Raw genomic sequence first — 17,816 nt, 5'->3', positions numbered from 1 at the left:
GCTCTTTTGAATGGGGAGTACCATTTTCTGAAGTGCATTTTCGTTGCTGCCAAAAGACTGGAGTCCCGATGGATATCCTGATTATTTTCTCCAGGATGGATTATCCCTGACAGCATTGAGCAAAAACGTCACAGCATAACTATGGGCCAGCAGTAGGTAATGAGATGGCTGCCTCTATCAGCATATTACTAGAGGCAGTGAAAGGCTTGTACAGACGTTGCCACAGCAGCTTAGTGTCCAGTGAATATTTTCAATATCAGATAAATGGGATGCTTCCAAACACTGCATGCCATAGCCCAGCATTACAGTGAACCAATCTTGCTTCCATGCACTGCAGTATTATACAATAGCAACAGCAAGGTATGTTTTGCTGTTAATATGTAAGGATATCAGCAATACAGAGCACCTGTCCACTGGATAGGCTGCCTGTTGTTTTTTGTCCCTTCATAGAAGTTGAGATCAGCGGGGTGAAAATGATAACTGTTGTGTGCAAACTTGAGGGGGTAGGCAGGCAAAGCCCTTTTTGCTAAGGACATGCAGCTGTGGAGGATATCGGGGTATCCTTCAGGACTAGGATGCAGCCTTTTGTTTTCTGTTTGGTTTTGGTTTTGATATTTTCTGAGCAGCTGGGGTCTCCCAGCCTGGGTAAGCTCCACTCGGGTATCTAATAAATGTTGCCTATTTATTATAAATCATGATTGTTTTTTTTAAAGAGAGTCTGAAGTTTTTGGCATGGGTCAGGTGTCTATAAATGAGTGATTAATTACAAGTAGTAATATTCAGTAACATGCGTATCAGTGGACATGGCATGTCGTACACACATCTTTAGCTGTGTAATGATACTGCACGTTTATCACGTCATAGCTTACTGTAGGTAGACCCAACCATGTACACCTCTACCCCGATATAACGTGACCCGATATAACATGGGTTTGCATACAACGCGGTAAAGCTCTGACACACTGTTCTGAGCAGCATGTTAAGGGTGCCGGGCCTGGCCGGGGCCGAGGGGTTGGATAAGGGGCAGAGGGTCTCCGGGATGTTCAGGGGCTCCCCCCCCGGGTCTAGGAGGCACAAGCTGTGGGAGGGCAATTTTGGGGGCCCCGCAGTCCCCCCTGCACTCACTGGCAGCGGCGGAAGCGGAGAAGCCCAGCCCCACCCCGCTCCACTCTCCAACTCCCAGCCGCAGCGCTCCGCTACCTGCCGCAGTTGAGTGCGGGACCTTTCCCCAACACCCCCTCTCTCCCCAGCAACACGGCTGGGGCTGGGGCAAGGAAAGCGGAGCGGGCTGGGGCCGCATCCCTCCGCTTCCCGTTCCCGCTGCCGGTGAGTGCGGAGGGCGTCCTTTCCCCTACCTCCCCACACTCACCGGCGGTGGGAAGCGGACGGCCGCGGCTGGGAGGTGGCGGAGTGGAGCAGGCTGGGGCCACGTTGCTCCCAGGGGCGGCTCCGGGCACCAGCGCAGCAAGTGCGTGCCTGGGGCGGCAAGCTGCGGGGGGTGGCGTGCCGGTCACCGTGAGGGAGGCAGTCAGGCAGCCTTCGGCGGCATGCCTGCGGGAGGTCCGCCGGTCCTGCGGCTTTGGCGGCGGGTACACCAAAGGCGTGGGACTGGCAGATCACCCGAAGAAATGCCGCCGAATCCCGGTGACCAGCGGACCGCCCGCAGACATGCCGCCAAAGGCCGTCTGACTGCAGTGCTTGGGGCGGCAAAAAACATAGAGCCGGCCCTGGTTGCTCCGCTTACCGCCGCTGCCGGTGACTGCCTGTCAGGGGGCGAGGATGTGGATAGGGATTGGAGCAGTCAGGAGACCGGGAGCAGGGGGGTTGGGTAGGGGGTGGAGTCCTGGGGGTGATCAGGGACAGGGGTCTCTAGAGGGGCAGTCAGGGAACAAGGAACAAGCAAGTTCAATATAACATGGTCTCACCTATAACACGGTGAGATTTTTTGTCTCCCGAGGACCGCGTTATATCGGGGTAGAGGTGTATGTTTGACTTGCCATTCACTTCACATGCATGCATGATGCATGCCACAAAACAGTACAGATCAACCTCGCGTTGATTCAACCTAGCTCATTCCCACTGGCGTGTGTTTGCTCAAGTCAAAAGTCTGAAATGATAAAAGGTGGTCCCCAGTAAATCCTCTTGTATATCTTTCAGTTCATTTATGCTGAGAGACATTAATTTTCTCTAATCATTTCAGAATGATGCGCTGGAGTAAATGGCTAGAGTTTATTACTTACGTACTGCACATATGATATTGTATTTGTGATCTCACCCCATATGGTCAGACCATTACCTTGGTTCTGGTTTCTCCCAGCAAAAACGACATACAAAATAGGGAGAAATAACATTTGTCTGCAGGACAGCATTGTACGTGCAGCAGCTGGTGTCAGGACATTAAGGATGCTGCACTCCCACTACAGACACACAAGGCGTGAAGCCCAGTGCAACCAGCACCTTTCTGCAGGTTATGGAGAGTTCACACAAGGGGTCAGAGCCCCCACACCCTGTGTGCTATGGGGTATTTGCTCCACAGCGCCTCTGCAGGCCTGCAGTGGAGGGTTTAGGCATATGGAAAGGGACGGTGGCATATCCATCAGTTACACAGATGCGTTAGCAAAATGGCCCAGTAGTTAGGGTTGGTGGGTGCCCGGTTTTCGACCAGAAAGTCCAGTTGAAAAGGGGACCTGGCAGTGTCTGGTAAGATATACAGACTGGACACCAAAAGTCTGGTTACCATGGGCAGGGCGAGGAGGCACGAGTTCATCAGACTGTGCAAGTCCCTGCTCAGCCAGGACTGCCTCCTACCTGCATCTCATGGGCAGACAGGCAGGCTCTGCATCAGGCTGCAGCTCTAGAGCAGAGGGAGCCCAGCTTGGGCGGGAAGGGGGAGCTGGAGAGGATCCAGCTGTGAGGAAAGGAGAGGGAGGAGAGCAGCAGGGGGGGGGGCAAAAGGGGGGAGCCAGGGCAGGGCCTGAAGGAAAAGGAGGGGCTGGGGTGGGGGTCTTAGGGGAAGAGGCAAGGCAGGGCGGTCCAGTTGTTAGCAATTATAAAGTTGGTAGCCCTAATGCTGGTATATGGGACCATAGCAGCTACTGTAACTCATGTTGTGCAGTAGGAGATGTGGAGCAGCTATGCCATTATCCCACACCTTGCCCCCTGGACATGGCATTTGGCCTAATACACACATATACTGCTGAATTTTGGAAGTCCAAAATGCAGCTGTGATGGTCTCCAATGAGTCTTTATGATCTGTAAATAGTTTTAAGGGGAAGGATTTTGTCCCCTAAATGGCTAAATTATAGGTAAGTAACAATAACATAAAGTCAGCCATGGCTGATCTGAGAAAAAATCATGCAGACTTTTTTTAAAAATCTATTGAACAGTAGATATTTTTCATGTTTATGTTCTAGCCTGGTTCATGGTGATCATCCCTCTTTTACTGAATTCATGTTTTGTCTCCATCTCCATTAGGAAACCTGGCACAAGTGTCATGTTTTCTAAACCAAATGCCAAACTTTGTCCATGAACATGCTTTATCCATTGAAGCTCTTTGGGGAGTATACCTTTGTCTAGCACAATGGGGCTCTGACCTTGTTTAGGCCTCTGTGCATATAAAGGAATAATTGAAATCATCTGATGCTTGCATGCACCTGAATGCAGAATTTGGCCCTAACTTTGCTTTGGAGTTGCATTTTGTGAGGTTTGCATTCATCAGCATCACCTCCTCTGGGACGAACTGAGTTTGTGGAATGAACTCTGCCTTATAATTGCAATAAAGAATCCACACTATGTATTTGAAGTGCACAGGCAGCTTTGCTTTTCGATAACAACTTTCATCTTGGTTATGATGTATGAATCAACATTCTTACCGTAAGTCATATATGCAGTCAGAGTGCAGTATATACTGTTCGGCTGTAAAGACAGTATCCGTAAAGCGTGTTGTTCTGTGTTATGGGTTCAGTATTTAAGTACATCCTTTTAGGCCTGGTCCACACTAACCCCCCACTTCGGACTAAGGTACGCAAATTCAGCTACGTTAATAACATAGCTGAATTCGAAGTACCTTAGTCCGAACTTACCGCAGGTCCAGACGCGGCAGGCAGGCTCCCCCGTCGATGACGCGTACTCCTCTCGCCGAGCTGGAGTACCGGCGTTGACGGCGAGCACGTCCGGGATCGATCCGAGATCGATTTATCGCGTCTAGACAAGACGTGACAAATCGATCCCAGAAGATCGATTGCCTGCCGCCGAACCAGGAAGTAAGTGTAGACGTACCCTTAGACTGATTTGGGCATTTCAGTGTGATGGGGGAAAACTAACTTCACTTAATGGAAATGGAAATTAACATTTGACCAATGAATATAGAGCATATTAATTAGCGTTAATTAATTCCCCAAACATATCATTTTCATTTTAAAGTGATGACTGGCAATGCTACAAGCTCAGAAGACTTTACTTTATTTGGGTGTGCAGGGAAATCCAGTCCTTTCGCTGGTTTGCAGATTTGCTGTGTATGCTGCATAACAAGGTAAAGGGGACGATTACACAGGGTTGGTTTTAAAGGGATACTGACAATAAACACATCTGTTTGAATATTTAGATTAGTAACCAAAGTGTTTCCATTAAACATGACTAGAGAAGGCTGGGACTTCAGAGGGACCAAACCAAGTTATGTGGTCTGCCATTTTGCTGCCAAATGAAATTTGTTGTTGATGTACATGGAAAGACTGGTTCAAAGAGTCATGTGGAACAAAACAGGGGTGAAATCCTGCCTCCCCTGAAGTCAATGGAAGTTTTGCCATTTCCTTCAGTGGAATCAGGATTTTACTCACACTTCCCCCCCCCCCCAAACAAGCAAGGATATTGGGACAGGCCCTGCAATCGGGGTTATGTGACCCTTCTTCAGGGACACACAGTCTCCTTGCATGGTCAAGAAGCTTGCTAGAAGGGAAAAAAATGCATCTAGAGAGTCTGGGTGCATCCTTTCCTTTGAAGAAAAGTGAAACCCCAGCTCATCTAGTGAGCAGACTGAAGGAAGGGGGTGGGTGAGTGTTTATGGAAGTTGGAAGTCATCTTCAATTCTCAAAACAGAGATCAGGTGGATTTTCAAACTATTTTAAAATCTTTTTAGAAGAATTTGTTCACTATCCTGGGATGTAAAGAAGCTTCTGGGTAAAAGAAAGATATGTAAATGTGTCATTTTCATTAACGTGTCCACTGCATCTTCTGTGAAGATCAAGCTTAATCAGGGTACTGGACAAGAGCAACTGCATTCTTCTCTAAGAGGAGACTTATTAATTCACTTGATGTTTTTCTGATCCTCCCAGCTTTGGCAGGAAAACCGCCCAGACTACATAAACATCCAGCTGTACCTCAGTCAAACAGATGGGATACAGGTATGTGGCTAAATGCTGTTTATAAACCTAACTAGATCTGTTGGTGGTAGACAACACAAACTGCCAATTAAGCATGAAATGGAATGATTGCAGATGGTTTAAGCAGACAATAAGGGCTAACTCTCTCAGTAAGATTGCATCACAAGTCCAGCCCCACAATACTAGAAGAATGAAGTCTGGTAGCATTCAGTTGATTATCAATGGGAAGAGATCCATATCTCCCTCCACTAGGAAAGAGGTCCTTCAGGCCAAGCCACAGACTAGACAGTTGGCAGAGCTTTGTGGGAAACTTGCATCATTCCTCGGCTGAGGATCAGGCTGGAATAATTCTAGCCCCAAACTTTTGAAAGCAAACACATTGTGAGAAACTGGCTATTTTTAAAAATCCCAATTGGTTTCTTTTTGTGTTGTTTTTGTCTCGAATGTTTGAAGAAGTCAAACTTTTTAAAGTATGCAGCCAGAAAATGTACTGAACTGTTCACGGTATGCCAGTTTAGAGAGTTGGATTTATTCCCCACTGGCTGGAACTTTGTGTAGCCATTTATACATGGGATGCGGTGACCTGGATGTTAGCATTTTACATCCATTTTGCACTGATGTAGCACGGATGTAAGGGCCCGATTCTTCACACTCGAAATTAATATGAGCTTTGCCATTAACTTTGATTGGCATCGGATCAAGCCTTAAATTACTACACAAGGTGAAAGGCAGTCAAGAATCAGGTCTGTTGGGTTTCGATCTCCTTTCTAGCAGATGAAGATAAGATACAATTTATAGTTCTGATGAGAACTACCCCAATACACAGGGCTTGCTGCTGGGCTCCAGCTAAATAATCTGCCAGCAACAATTCTGAACAATCTTCCAAATATTCAATGCTAGTTCCAAATAACTGGATGGGATATCTCTGCCGGCATGGAGATAATCCAATATATTATTAATTAACAGGCAAGAAATGACTCGGTTCAAGTCAAAACATCCAAGACGAAGCTGAATGTCAATGAAATGCAGTTTAGAATATTTACTCTTAAATTGTGTCCAGTAGCTACTGACTTTGCATTAGAACTCCTTTTCTTTTTTATGGCCGTTTGGTAGAAAAGGTGGCATCAAGTATAGAACTGTATACAATGAGGGCTAAATTTTGTCTTCAGTTACACTGGCATAAATCCAGATTTGAACAGTTACTCCAGATAGTTCAAGGAAGCACTGGATGCAAGTCTCCATTGCCCTGCACTTGTGCTGTCGTTGACACCAATCCAAAGTGAGTGTAAAACACTACCAAACCAGAATAGTGTCACGTTTTACTCACTCTGCACTGAGTGACCCGAGATGCAGGACACCAGAGAATCAAGCCCATTTTTTTCCCCAGAAAATGCTTTCAGCAATGGTAAAAAAAAACAATGTAAAATGGTTCAAGCTTAGAATGTACTTTTGTATTAGTATAATAGACGGTTTAGATCATTCGATTATGGGGTGAACGCAGAAAATCAGATCAGATATAATTCTTCTCTAGCCACATGTTACATTATATTAGGACAGTAAAACAAGGAACGGGAATGCAATGCAGTGAAAACAGGTTTGGCTTCATAAAGAGAGGTCAGCTGGGATTTTAGTGAGTTAGAATTGCTAGAAGAATCCTGTGCTCACTCCAAGGACCCAGCTTTGGTGCTTGATGCTGCTGAGACTGTTCAAAGCAACCGGTAAACCATCCTCTAGAGCAGGGGTAGGCAACCTATGCGCACGCGTGCCGAAGGCGGCACGCGAGCTGATTTTCAGTGGCACTCACACTGCCCGGGTCCTGGCCACTGGTCCGGGGGGCTCTGCATTTTAATTTAATTTTAAATGAAGCTTCTTAAACATTTTAAAAACCTTATTTACTTTATATACAACAATAGTTTAGTTATATATTATAGACTTATAGAAAGAGACCTTCTAAAAACGTTAAAATGTATTACTGGCACGCGAAACCTTAAATTAGAGTGAATAAATGAAGACTCGGCACACCACCTCTGAAAGGTTGCCGACCCCTGCTCTAGAGGTTTCCATTGTCATTTTTTCAGCCCCAGTTAGCTTAGGTGTTACTTGTACCAATAGTAGGTAAAAATACTTCAGACAGAAATGTAATTTTCCTATATGGACAGTGTCCCTTTAAGAGTAGCAGTGAAGGCAAACTAGGGAGTGAGTAATGAGAATATAACTATTGCTCTATGTATTAATTGACAAATTGGTTTAAAAATAATGTGGAGACTAATAAGCAACTATATAAGAAACCGCACACAACCCTGAAGATGGCTATTCAAAAGGCAAGGAGCCGAGGTATTGATGCCTAGAAATGGCTGCAGTTTAAGTCACTTGGTTTGATACTTAGTTCAGTTTTTTACATTTCAGCTATTTGGTAAGTCAGCCAGGGCATCTACCAGACCAGTATGCAAGCTCTGAGTGATGTGTAACAATGTACAAAACACACAGCAACTGAATTTATTGTTTCTCACAGAAAATAATTGGTGAAAAATATCAGGTCCTGAACTCGAGGCTTTTGATTGGACGACCTCGTTGGAAACTCCTTTTTGATGAAATAGCCAAGTGTAACAGACAGTAAGTACCAATCTTGATGGGTTTTGCCACAGCTTGAGGGATGGGGATTGTGTGTGTTTAATAAACAGCTATATTTGTATGGAAATGACTTCGGGGTTTATCTTATCATGTGACATTCAAGCTACTGATGTTAATATTATCGAATGTGTTGCAGCTGAAAGATGGACTGTAAAAAAAAAAAAAAAAAAAATCTTTCAGTTTGAGCTATCAGAGCAGTTCATCTTTTCCTGCAACTAAACCGTTCAGTGGCCCAGGCAATAAAAATCATATTTCTGTGTTACTACACAGAGATTGTACATGTTTTAATCCTTTGCTATAATCAGTATCTTGCTTGCAACGTATGCCAGTTTTATATTGAAAGATATAATTGGTGCTTTCTGCAGTTACTTTTACAATTTACAGTTTGACTAAAAGAAATGCAACAGTAAAACACCAGCCGTATTCTACTGTGTTATGTCTTTGTTCAGAAGATACATTTTCTTTGGGGGGTACCAGTGCTATTTATTGTCTGTTAAGAGCTGACTCTGTAATCAGTACTGTACCAGGCAGAGCTTACAGTCTAGACAAGGCAGATGTAGAATAAATGAGACACACACCAAATTATTGAGTCACCTCTTCTGGATTTAATTTAACCCAGTTGTTAAACCAGCCTCGTTGATGCTGTGGTTACTGAGGATTAGATCCTGAGAAGGATTGGGCCCCAGCAAATCTTATTGATCTCAGTGTGAGTGATATCTCTCCGGGTCAGGACCTAAGATCTGATCTATACACTGTGGTACTAATCTTGCTATTCCCCCAAAGTAGCAAAGTGCCTAGCACAATGGAGCCATGCTCCCTGTTAGGGAGTTACTGTAATGCAAACCAATATATATGAATACTACCACTCAGTGATGTGCAGGAGGAAAGGCAGGAACTGGGACCTAGGTAGAGGTGTGTACTTCCTGTGCAACATGGAGAACAGCTCTGCAGGGGCTTAGCTCTGGGCAGTCCTGCTCTTTATGGTGGGGAGAGATAGGGCATGGCAAAGAAGAGGGCAGAGGGTGTGAGGGGTGGATCTGCTGCTAGGTTGGTCCTGTAATCACAGCCTCCTGCATAGTTTGGGGAATGTTAACCCTTTAAGTGTCATTCTTATTTCTTTCTTAATCTTTTGTCCATTCTATTTTTAAAAGACCAAAATAATGGGAGCCTCCATCATTTCTCTTGGGAGACTCTTGCACACCCGAATGCACATCACTTTCAAGACGTTTTTCATTTTTCCTTTCTACATTTCATCTCATCACCCCTGGTTAGATCCTCAAGTACCACTTTCCCATACATCTTTGTATCTCTAAGATGCCCATCACCTTGATTTCTAAGCAACATGTCTTGTACTACCTCAGTAATGCTTCTGCATCCTTGACTGTGTACACCTTTTACATTATTTGTAGACTCTTATGTCCTTCCTCAGCCCATATCACCCCCTTGCTAAGGTCTATAGACAAGCTCTGTAAGGTCACCATCCTGCAGACACTTGAGTTAGGTGTGCGGTGCACGTGAGGAGTCTGTAGCGGGGTGGTCCCCCGCTCCTGCCCTGAAAGGCTTAAAACAGCCAGGGAGCAGGGCTGGGGCAAAGGAAAAGCTACAAGGCTGATTGGGGAAGCAGCCGCAGCTGGGCCATGCCCCAATCAGGCCACAGCTGGCCTGTATAAAAAGGCTGGGAGCCAGGAGCTCAGCAGTCCCTCTCTCTGCTTTCAGAGGGAGAAGGGCCTGGCTGCATGAGCTAGACATAGGGTACCTGTAGTGGATCAGGGCTGGGGAAAGGCTGAGGAGCTGGGGAGCTCCAGCCTGGATAGCCCCAGGCTGTGGCCTAGTAGGAGGCCAAGGGGTACTGGGGGTTGCAGAGGGCAGCCCAGGGCTAGGCCAAGGCAGCAGGTCCAAACCCAACCTTGCCTGTGATGAATGGCCTATACTGCAGTCTGCCCCAGGGAACAGGGGCTAGTGGGAGACTGGCAGTGGCCTTATTCTGAGGTGAGGTAGGGATAGTGGGTGGGGGTTCCCCAGGGAGGGGAGACCCTAGTACTGAGGGGTGTACTGCCAGGAGGCAGCACCCCAGATAAAAGGGCACCAGGGTCCGTGAGGGACACGGGGGTCAGAGGACAGGCGGATCACCGGCCTGCAGAGGGCGCTCTGGAGGCTGGATTGAGCTAATTCCCAGAAGTCACCAGCAGGAGGCGCCACAGGGGTGAGTCCGCTCCTCTACAGAGTCCCATTAACTTAGAACTTACCAGGTGCAAGATCGGAACTTTAACCTTTCACCATAATTCAATTGTTCAGCTTCCTGACCTTTTTTTGCTTCTTCTCCTACTTCTTCTTCCCATTTTTCAGTAACTCCCTCCGAATGGCCCTGGTGCAATATGCATACCACTAAATAAGGGCAAGACAAACAGTTCTTCTTTTAGCCAAATAAGTCTAGCGTTGGCATTCAGGATTCCGGACGTATTTGCAGACACACACATGGTTGTTTGCAGTCTTTATTTTGTGACATCCAAAGTATTTCCCAGTTTTTTATTTTACATTTCTACTAAAAAAGAACAGGTTAGACAAACACCAGTCAGGGATGGTCTAGAGATAACACTTAGTCCTGTCTAAGTGCAGGGAACTGGACTAGATGACCTATTGAGCTCCCTTCCCCTCCTATCATTCTGTGGCTATGGCTATGGTTACTAAAAGCCCAACATAAACACGCAACTAGGGATGCTCTCATCAGTTCAGCCATACCATTGGTTTTGGTTGCTTGACTCCCAGACAGGGAAAGCTCATGTCTAAGTGTCTGAGGTCTGCTAGAATTTAATATTTCTCTGCATAGTTAACAGATTAATTCAATCCAGCATCAAGTTCATATTCTTTCAGTTCAACTAAGAGGAGCAAAAGTGCACCATCTACTGTTGATAGTTTATACCACATCTACAGTATTTGCACTGGGACAATTCGGTGTGTACGTTATGCAGCCAGTTTTCAGGATTTTCGTGCAATCTATTTGGGGAAAGGGTGGTGCCCTTTTTTGTGGTTCATTTATCTTCAGGATAAAAATGTGCTATATACTTCTGAGATATTATCATAGCTTTTAAATGTTGCTTGGTCCAAAGGGCAATATGCTTCTTCCATAGAGCTAAGAATGAGCTAAACAGAAGAAATTAAAACATGTGGGGAAAGAAGGTATGTAAAGATAAGGCACATTTTCTCCATGCTATAAAAGACAATCATCTCTAAGGAATGTAACGCATGGTTTGGAATCAGAAAATCCCAAATCCTAGCTCTGGCTCTTATTATATTGCCAGTCACCTCACCTCTCCCTCAATTACTCCACGTGTAAAATGGGAATAATAATGCTTACCTGCCTACTTGCCTCACAGGGGTGTTGTATGGATTGATGAATTAGTATTTGCACAACACTTTGAAAATATAAAGTGCTATAGCAGTGCTAAGTATTACTGTTAAGGGTGGTCTGGAGGATAGGGCATTGACTTGACTGGGACTTAAGAGCCCTGGATTCAATTTCTGGCTCAGCTACAGACTTCCGATGTGACCTTGGGCACGTCACTTAACCTTTCTTTGACTCAGTTTCCTGTTGTAAAATGTTCCCTACGCATGGAAGTGCTGTCAGGATAAAAATCTGTTAGTGATTGTGAGAGGCTGAGATACTGTGGTGATTACGGTTATGTAAGTACCTAGAGTGAGAGATACTACACCTCTACCCCAATATAATGCTGTCCTCGGGAGCCAAAAAGTCTTACCGCATTATAGGTGAAACCGTGTTATATTGAACTTGCTTTGATCCACCGGAGCGCACAGCCGCCCCCCACCCCCCGAAGCACTGCTTTACCGCTTTATATCTGAATTTGTGTTATATCGGGTCGCGTTATATCGGGGTAGAGGTGTATATTAGTTTTACTCAACAACTCGCTGTACTTGATTAAACTAATGGATACAAATGTTTAATAACATTAAGGCTTTGAATTAAATACACAATAAGATAAAAATTCAGATTCAAGGCTTACTTGCCCTTCTCCTCCTCCACAAAAGCACATACTATCTGGTTTTCAAAAGTGTTCGGCACCAACAGACCCCGTTGAAAACAGTCAATAATTAGCTCAATGCATGTGAAAATCAGGCCACTTATTTTTCTCCCCTTGTCAGTAATGCAACACTGGACCATGATGACAATGGAATTCAATGTAAATACACAACAGTGCAGGGATGGGGGGTGCTGAATGTGTATGGAAAAATTGTAAATCGTGTGGGATCATATAATTAAAAATGGTATTATGATGCACCTGCACAAGGCCATCGTTTTGGTTGCACATGCAACTTTTTTGGTGACATTTCCTGCCTTTTGCAATGCTAGTGTTCGCTTCCCTTCATTGCATAAAGTCAGTGGCCATCTGTTATTCAGGTTGCCTAATTATGGATTTAACTGGCTAACTTTAGATACCTAAATTTGAAATTGTGGGCCAAAGACTTTTTTCTGTGATTCATTTTCTTCTTTCAAAGGCACATATTTCCATAAGTTTGTCAATATCCTTAGCCTATACTTTTTTTTTCTGTCTAGCAGCGCAGACTTCCTTCAGTACCGTTTAGGGGATGATGCAGTTAACTGTGATGTGAACTTAACTGCACACTAAAATAGATTATATATACCAGCAAGCTGCCACTGTCATTCCCTGCTATATACATATGCCTTAATTATCAAAAGTGGCCACTGATTTTGGGTGCCTCAGTTTTTGGATGCTGAAACTGAGACTCCTAGAACAAAACTGCCATTGACTGCAGTGGGAGTTTACTCTGCATAAGAATTGAGTAAGGACTCTGGGATCTGGATTTGATCCAACTACATTAACAATTGTGTGCCTTTTGAATAATGAATTCCTAACATAGAACACGGATTACTGTTAATATTCACATCATCTGTCCGAATGGTTCCTTGGAGCTGCTATGGTGTGCACTAGTATTGTGGATAAATGGTAATGAGTGTAACTGTACATTCTAGATCTTCAGTAACAAATGTATAATAAGAATCCACATCTCTGCATGTGCTTCTTAAAATTTGGTAAATGCTCATTTCAGTTTTTTCTTTGTCATTTTAAATAATCAAGAATCATACAAATGTAAGGCTGGAAGGGACCCTGAAAAGTCATCTAGTCCAGCCCCCTGCACTGAGACAGGACCAAGTAAACCTAGACCACCCCTGACAGGTGTTTGTCAAACTTGTTCTTAAAAACCTCCCATGATGGGGATGCCACAACCTCCCTTGGAAACCTATTTAACTACCCTTATAGTTGGAAAGTTTTCCCTAATGGCTAACCTAAATCTCCCATGCTGCAGATTAAGCCCATTACTTCTTGTTCTACCTTCAGTGGACATGGAGAACAATTTACTACCCTCCTCTTTAGAAGAGCCCTTAACATATTTGAAGACTGTTATCAGGTCCCCCCTCAGTCTTCTTTTCTCAAGACTAAACATGCCGAGTTCTTTTAACTTTTCCTCATACGTCAGGTTTTCTAACCCTTTTATCATTTTTGGTGCTCTCCTCTGGACTCTCTCCACTTTGTCTACATATTTCCTAAAGAGTGGTGCTCACAATTGGATGCAGAACTACAACTGAGGCTTCGCCAGTGCTGAGTAGAGTGGGACAGTTACCTCCTGTGTCTTGCATATAACACTCCTATTAATACACTCCAGAATTATATTAACCTTTTTTTGCAGCTGCATCAAGTTGTTGACTTATATTCAATTTCTGAGCTGCTATAACCAGGGATTTGGAGCAATCAAATTTTTGAATTGCTCCGCTCCAGCTCTGGACATAAAACCTACTGGTTCGCGCTCCAGCTCCGGGCTCCGCTCCAAAGCCCTGGCTATAACCCCCAGATCCCTTTCAACAGTACTACCACCTAGCCTATTGTTTTCCATTTGTGCATTGATTTTTCCTTGCTACGTGAAGTACTTTGCATTGTTGAATTCAGACAAATTCTCCAATTTGTCAAGGTCCTTTGGAATTCTATTCCTGTCCTCCAAAGTGCTTGCTACCCTCCCAGCTAGGTGCAATCTGCAAATTTTATAAGCATACTCTGTTCTCTATTGTCCCAGACATTAATGAAAATATTAAATAGTACTGGACTCAGGACTGACCTCCTCTGCAGGACCCCACTAGATATGCCCTCCCAGTTAGACAGCAAATCACTGATACTTCTTCTTTGAGTAGGTTTTTCAACCAGTGGTGCACCCACTTTATAGTAATTTCATCTAGACTACATTGCTCTAATTTGCTTAAATTGCTCATGTGGGACTGTCTCTGTGTCAAAAGCCTTATTAAAATCAAGATATACCACAGTTACTGCTTCCTCTTATTCACCCGGCCAGTAGCCCTGTCAAAGAAGGAAATTGGGTTGGTTTGGCATGATTTGTTCTTGACAGATCCATGCTGGATATTTCTTATAACCCTATTATCCTCCAGGTGCTTACAAGTTGATAGTTTATTAATTTGTTGCAGTATCTTTTCAAGTATCAAATCTAGGCTGACTGGTGTATAATTCCCCACATCCTCTGTTCCCCTTTTTAAAGATGTGTACTATGTTTTCCCTTCCTCAGTCTTCTTGGACTTCACCCGTCTTCCACGAGTTCTCAAAGATCATTGCTAACAGTTCCGAGATTGCTTCAGCTAGTTCCTTAAATTCCCTATGATGAATTTCACCAGGCCCTGCTGACTTATCTAAATATTCTTTAACCTGTTCCTTACAATTTTATAATAGTAATTTTATAATAATAATAATGTTTGTAATAAGAAGGCCTAGTTAATTTACCTTTATAGAATACTAGTCTAAAAAGTGAAAAGTCACATTTGGTAGAAAATGAACATTTTCTAACTTAAGTGTCTAATATTGGGCACCCACATCCGTATTTAAGTGCCTTAATAACTTGCATGATTTTGGACATGCTGGGTTCATAGTCCCATTTTAGTTATACTCATATTCCCTCTTTTTTCCTCTGAACTGTGCCTAGGAACTAAATCACATAGGACTGGATTTTCAGCAGTAATGAGTAACCACAGATCAAATACCACTGACTTAAATTACAAGAAAAGCACACAAAACCCTACATTAAAAGAACATGAAGGTTCCATGGGTGAGCACTCAGAAGTGAGGAAATGTCACAAATAAGGTTGCATGTGCCTCCTTTACTCTGTCCCTTTGTGCATGTGCATTGCAGTGTAGTCTTCAGTTTGGGATCAGAATCTGGAGCATATTCAGCAGTACATTCTGACTGTGCTGTCCTAGTGATGCAAAGTTGCCATAAACCCAGTTTAACTGGCATTAATTGAAGACAAGCCAGTAAGCTAATTTATAACAGCCTTTTGTCACCAAAGTATATCAGTGAATCTAGGCTCATGATTTTGGTCACAGATTAAGGGCCATATCCTGTTTTTGGGTCCTCACAAGACTTTGACATGCATAGCAGGAGGGCAGAATTTCAATCTGAATGTTTCAATCAAGAACATTGTAGCCATAGAGGCATTCTGCTTCTGCTAGAAATAATGCATGATCTGGTAGTACTTCCTTTTAATTAGCGTATTGAATCATCATAGACTTGATTGTGATCTCACGGTGGTATAAATGAGAAGTTATACTAATGAAGTCATTGCAGTGACACAAATTTGTAATAGTGATGGTGATTGAGCAATGGGAGTGGTGGATTCTTGATCTTTTGATGTCTTCAAATCAAGACGGGATTCCTTTCTGGAAAATGTGCTTTGATCAAACACAAGTTATTGCACTCAATACAGGGATAAATGGGTGAAATTCTATGGCCACTGATATACAAGAGGTCAGATTAAATGAACTAATGGTCCTTTCTGTCCTTAAAATATATGATACTAGTGTAATTCTGTGGCATGTGAGATTAGAATCCAGCTCTGTGTGCCTTTTAGACACGATTCACAATTTATCTGGCATGTGGTGACTCACTTTTCATTCTTGATAGGAAAACTGTTGGCGTTTTCTGTTGTGGACCAAATGAAATCTCCAAGGTACTCCACAAATTGAGCAACAGCAGCAACTCCTATGGGACAAGGTTCGAATACAATAAAGAATCCTTCAGCTGAAAGTCTTGGGACTAACAGGACTCTATGGAAGAAAGAAGTGCAATTATTTTTTGTAAGACTTAAGAGTCAGAGCTTTGTGCTAAGCAGATACAATGTACCAAAGAGTAGCAGGTTTTCTTATTTATGATTATTTAAAATTCTGAAATAAGGAGGACACAGCAGAGTACCAAGTCACATCAAGTGTTTATGCTCAAAGCGAAAAGGGCTCAGAGAAGATTTGTTATGATGGTGGGGATGATTCATTTATCAGTGTGTAAATTAATTTAAAAAAACGGAACAGACAGTTGCTTTTATGGCTGATTCAAGAACAATCCATGAAACATCTGAAATGTCTCCACTTCAGCTTGCTCTAACCTCAGTCCTCTGAAATTGGGATTGGTTAAATGAACACCAGATTGATCAGAATTAAAAGTGCTCTGCAAGACCAACGGTGCTCTTTACTGGCACACAAATGAAACGGCTTTGAAATGGAGAAACTCCAGGCAAAAATATTAGATGATTTAAATATTGCAGATTGGGATTCTGTATGTAAAATATGAAAGTTTATTCTCCCTAGCCTGCCTCCATACTGAATAGCTGTCTGGTAGGGATATGTGTGGAGGGCTCACCCCAGACTATGGAAAGTGAGTGCAACCTTATGAAATCTCTGGGCCAAATCCTATGGTGATGTAAATGACAGGTGGGGTGTAAATTGGCCCATAGGGTAACTAGTTTGATACTGAGTGAGTTCGCAAAAAGCGTATGATTTATGCACTTGGAGTTGGATCAGGAAAAACAACTAGCAGGAGAAAGCAAGGGATATTTCTGCTATACCCCCAAGTCACCATGAAAGTCACACTCACTTTGCGCACGCACACACCGGTGAATGAGTTCAAGCTGGACTTTTTAGGTGCCTCTGCTGATGAGTTTACAACTCATGTACTCCAGAGTGACTCAAATTGATTTCAGCCTCTCAACTGACTTCAGTGGATTGATGCTGATTTACACTGATATAACTGAGAGGAGAATTGGGGCAGATGTGTCATTTGCATCACCGTTTATAATATGGTAGGAATTAGCCTTAATTGCTGTGACCCTTTGCTTTGTGTGTGCTGATGGAAGCCTTGCCCAGTCTACAGAATGTTGTTGTTCTTGTTTTTCTTTTCCCAGAGCTTCAGAACATGAGCTCTCTCTCCTACCATCCATTTCCCAATCTGTACATAATAAGCGGGGGAAATCAGAACCCACTGATTCTGAGGAGCAACATTTCCCCTATCCCGTTGCCTTGGCCTCCTTTATTTCTTCTTTAATCCCCCAGTTCTGTTTCCTCATGGTCAAGTTCTGCTCTGAGGATAATAGGGGACTAAAGACGAACACAATCGGGATCAGTATAGTTCCATTGATTTTAATAGAATGTCATTGATTTTGAGCGGATCTGGCCCTTAAACTTCCCCTAAACCTCAGGAGCATCACCTCTAGAATGCTTGTGGCATACACTGAAGCAGGAGGGTCTCAGCACCACTCATAACTGTGACTCTCCCATATGTTAGCACTTTGCACTTTGATTTAGTTTATGGCTTTCAACTCACCCTTTTTTTTATCACCTGGACTTTTTAATTTTCAGCATACAGACGCGGCCCTGCACTGGTGTCTGTTAATATCAGTGTCTGCATTAAGAGGGGTGCAGTCTTTCAGTAGCTCATATATTGGCT

At 43.6% G+C, this 17,816-nt stretch overlaps 1 protein-coding gene across 1 annotated transcript in view; it reads left to right on the top strand.

The window, feature by feature from the left end:
* The window catches only part of NOX4 (NADPH oxidase 4), a 148,219-nt gene extending 131,499 nt beyond the window's left edge, over nt 1–16,720 (top strand). The window contains exons 14-17 of the mRNA XM_024215249.2: nt 4,423–4,531; nt 5,331–5,399; nt 7,891–7,991; nt 16,005–16,720. Of these exons, the coding sequence (XP_024071017.2) occupies nt 4,423–4,531; nt 5,331–5,399; nt 7,891–7,991; nt 16,005–16,125 (400 nt within the window). The 3' untranslated portion in view covers nt 16,126–16,720. The remainder of the gene's footprint in view (nt 1–4,422; nt 4,532–5,330; nt 5,400–7,890; nt 7,992–16,004) is intronic.
* Nucleotides 16,721–17,816: the final 1,096 nt, after the last annotated feature.

This window comes from Terrapene carolina, unplaced genomic scaffold, assembly GCF_002925995.2.
Source record: "Terrapene carolina triunguis isolate 2854851 unplaced genomic scaffold, T_m_triunguis-2.0 Scaffold97, whole genome shotgun sequence".
NCBI classification, from domain to species: Eukaryota; Metazoa; Chordata; order Testudines; family Emydidae; genus Terrapene; species Terrapene triunguis.
This window is presented reverse-complemented; position numbering and strand designations above follow the sequence as displayed.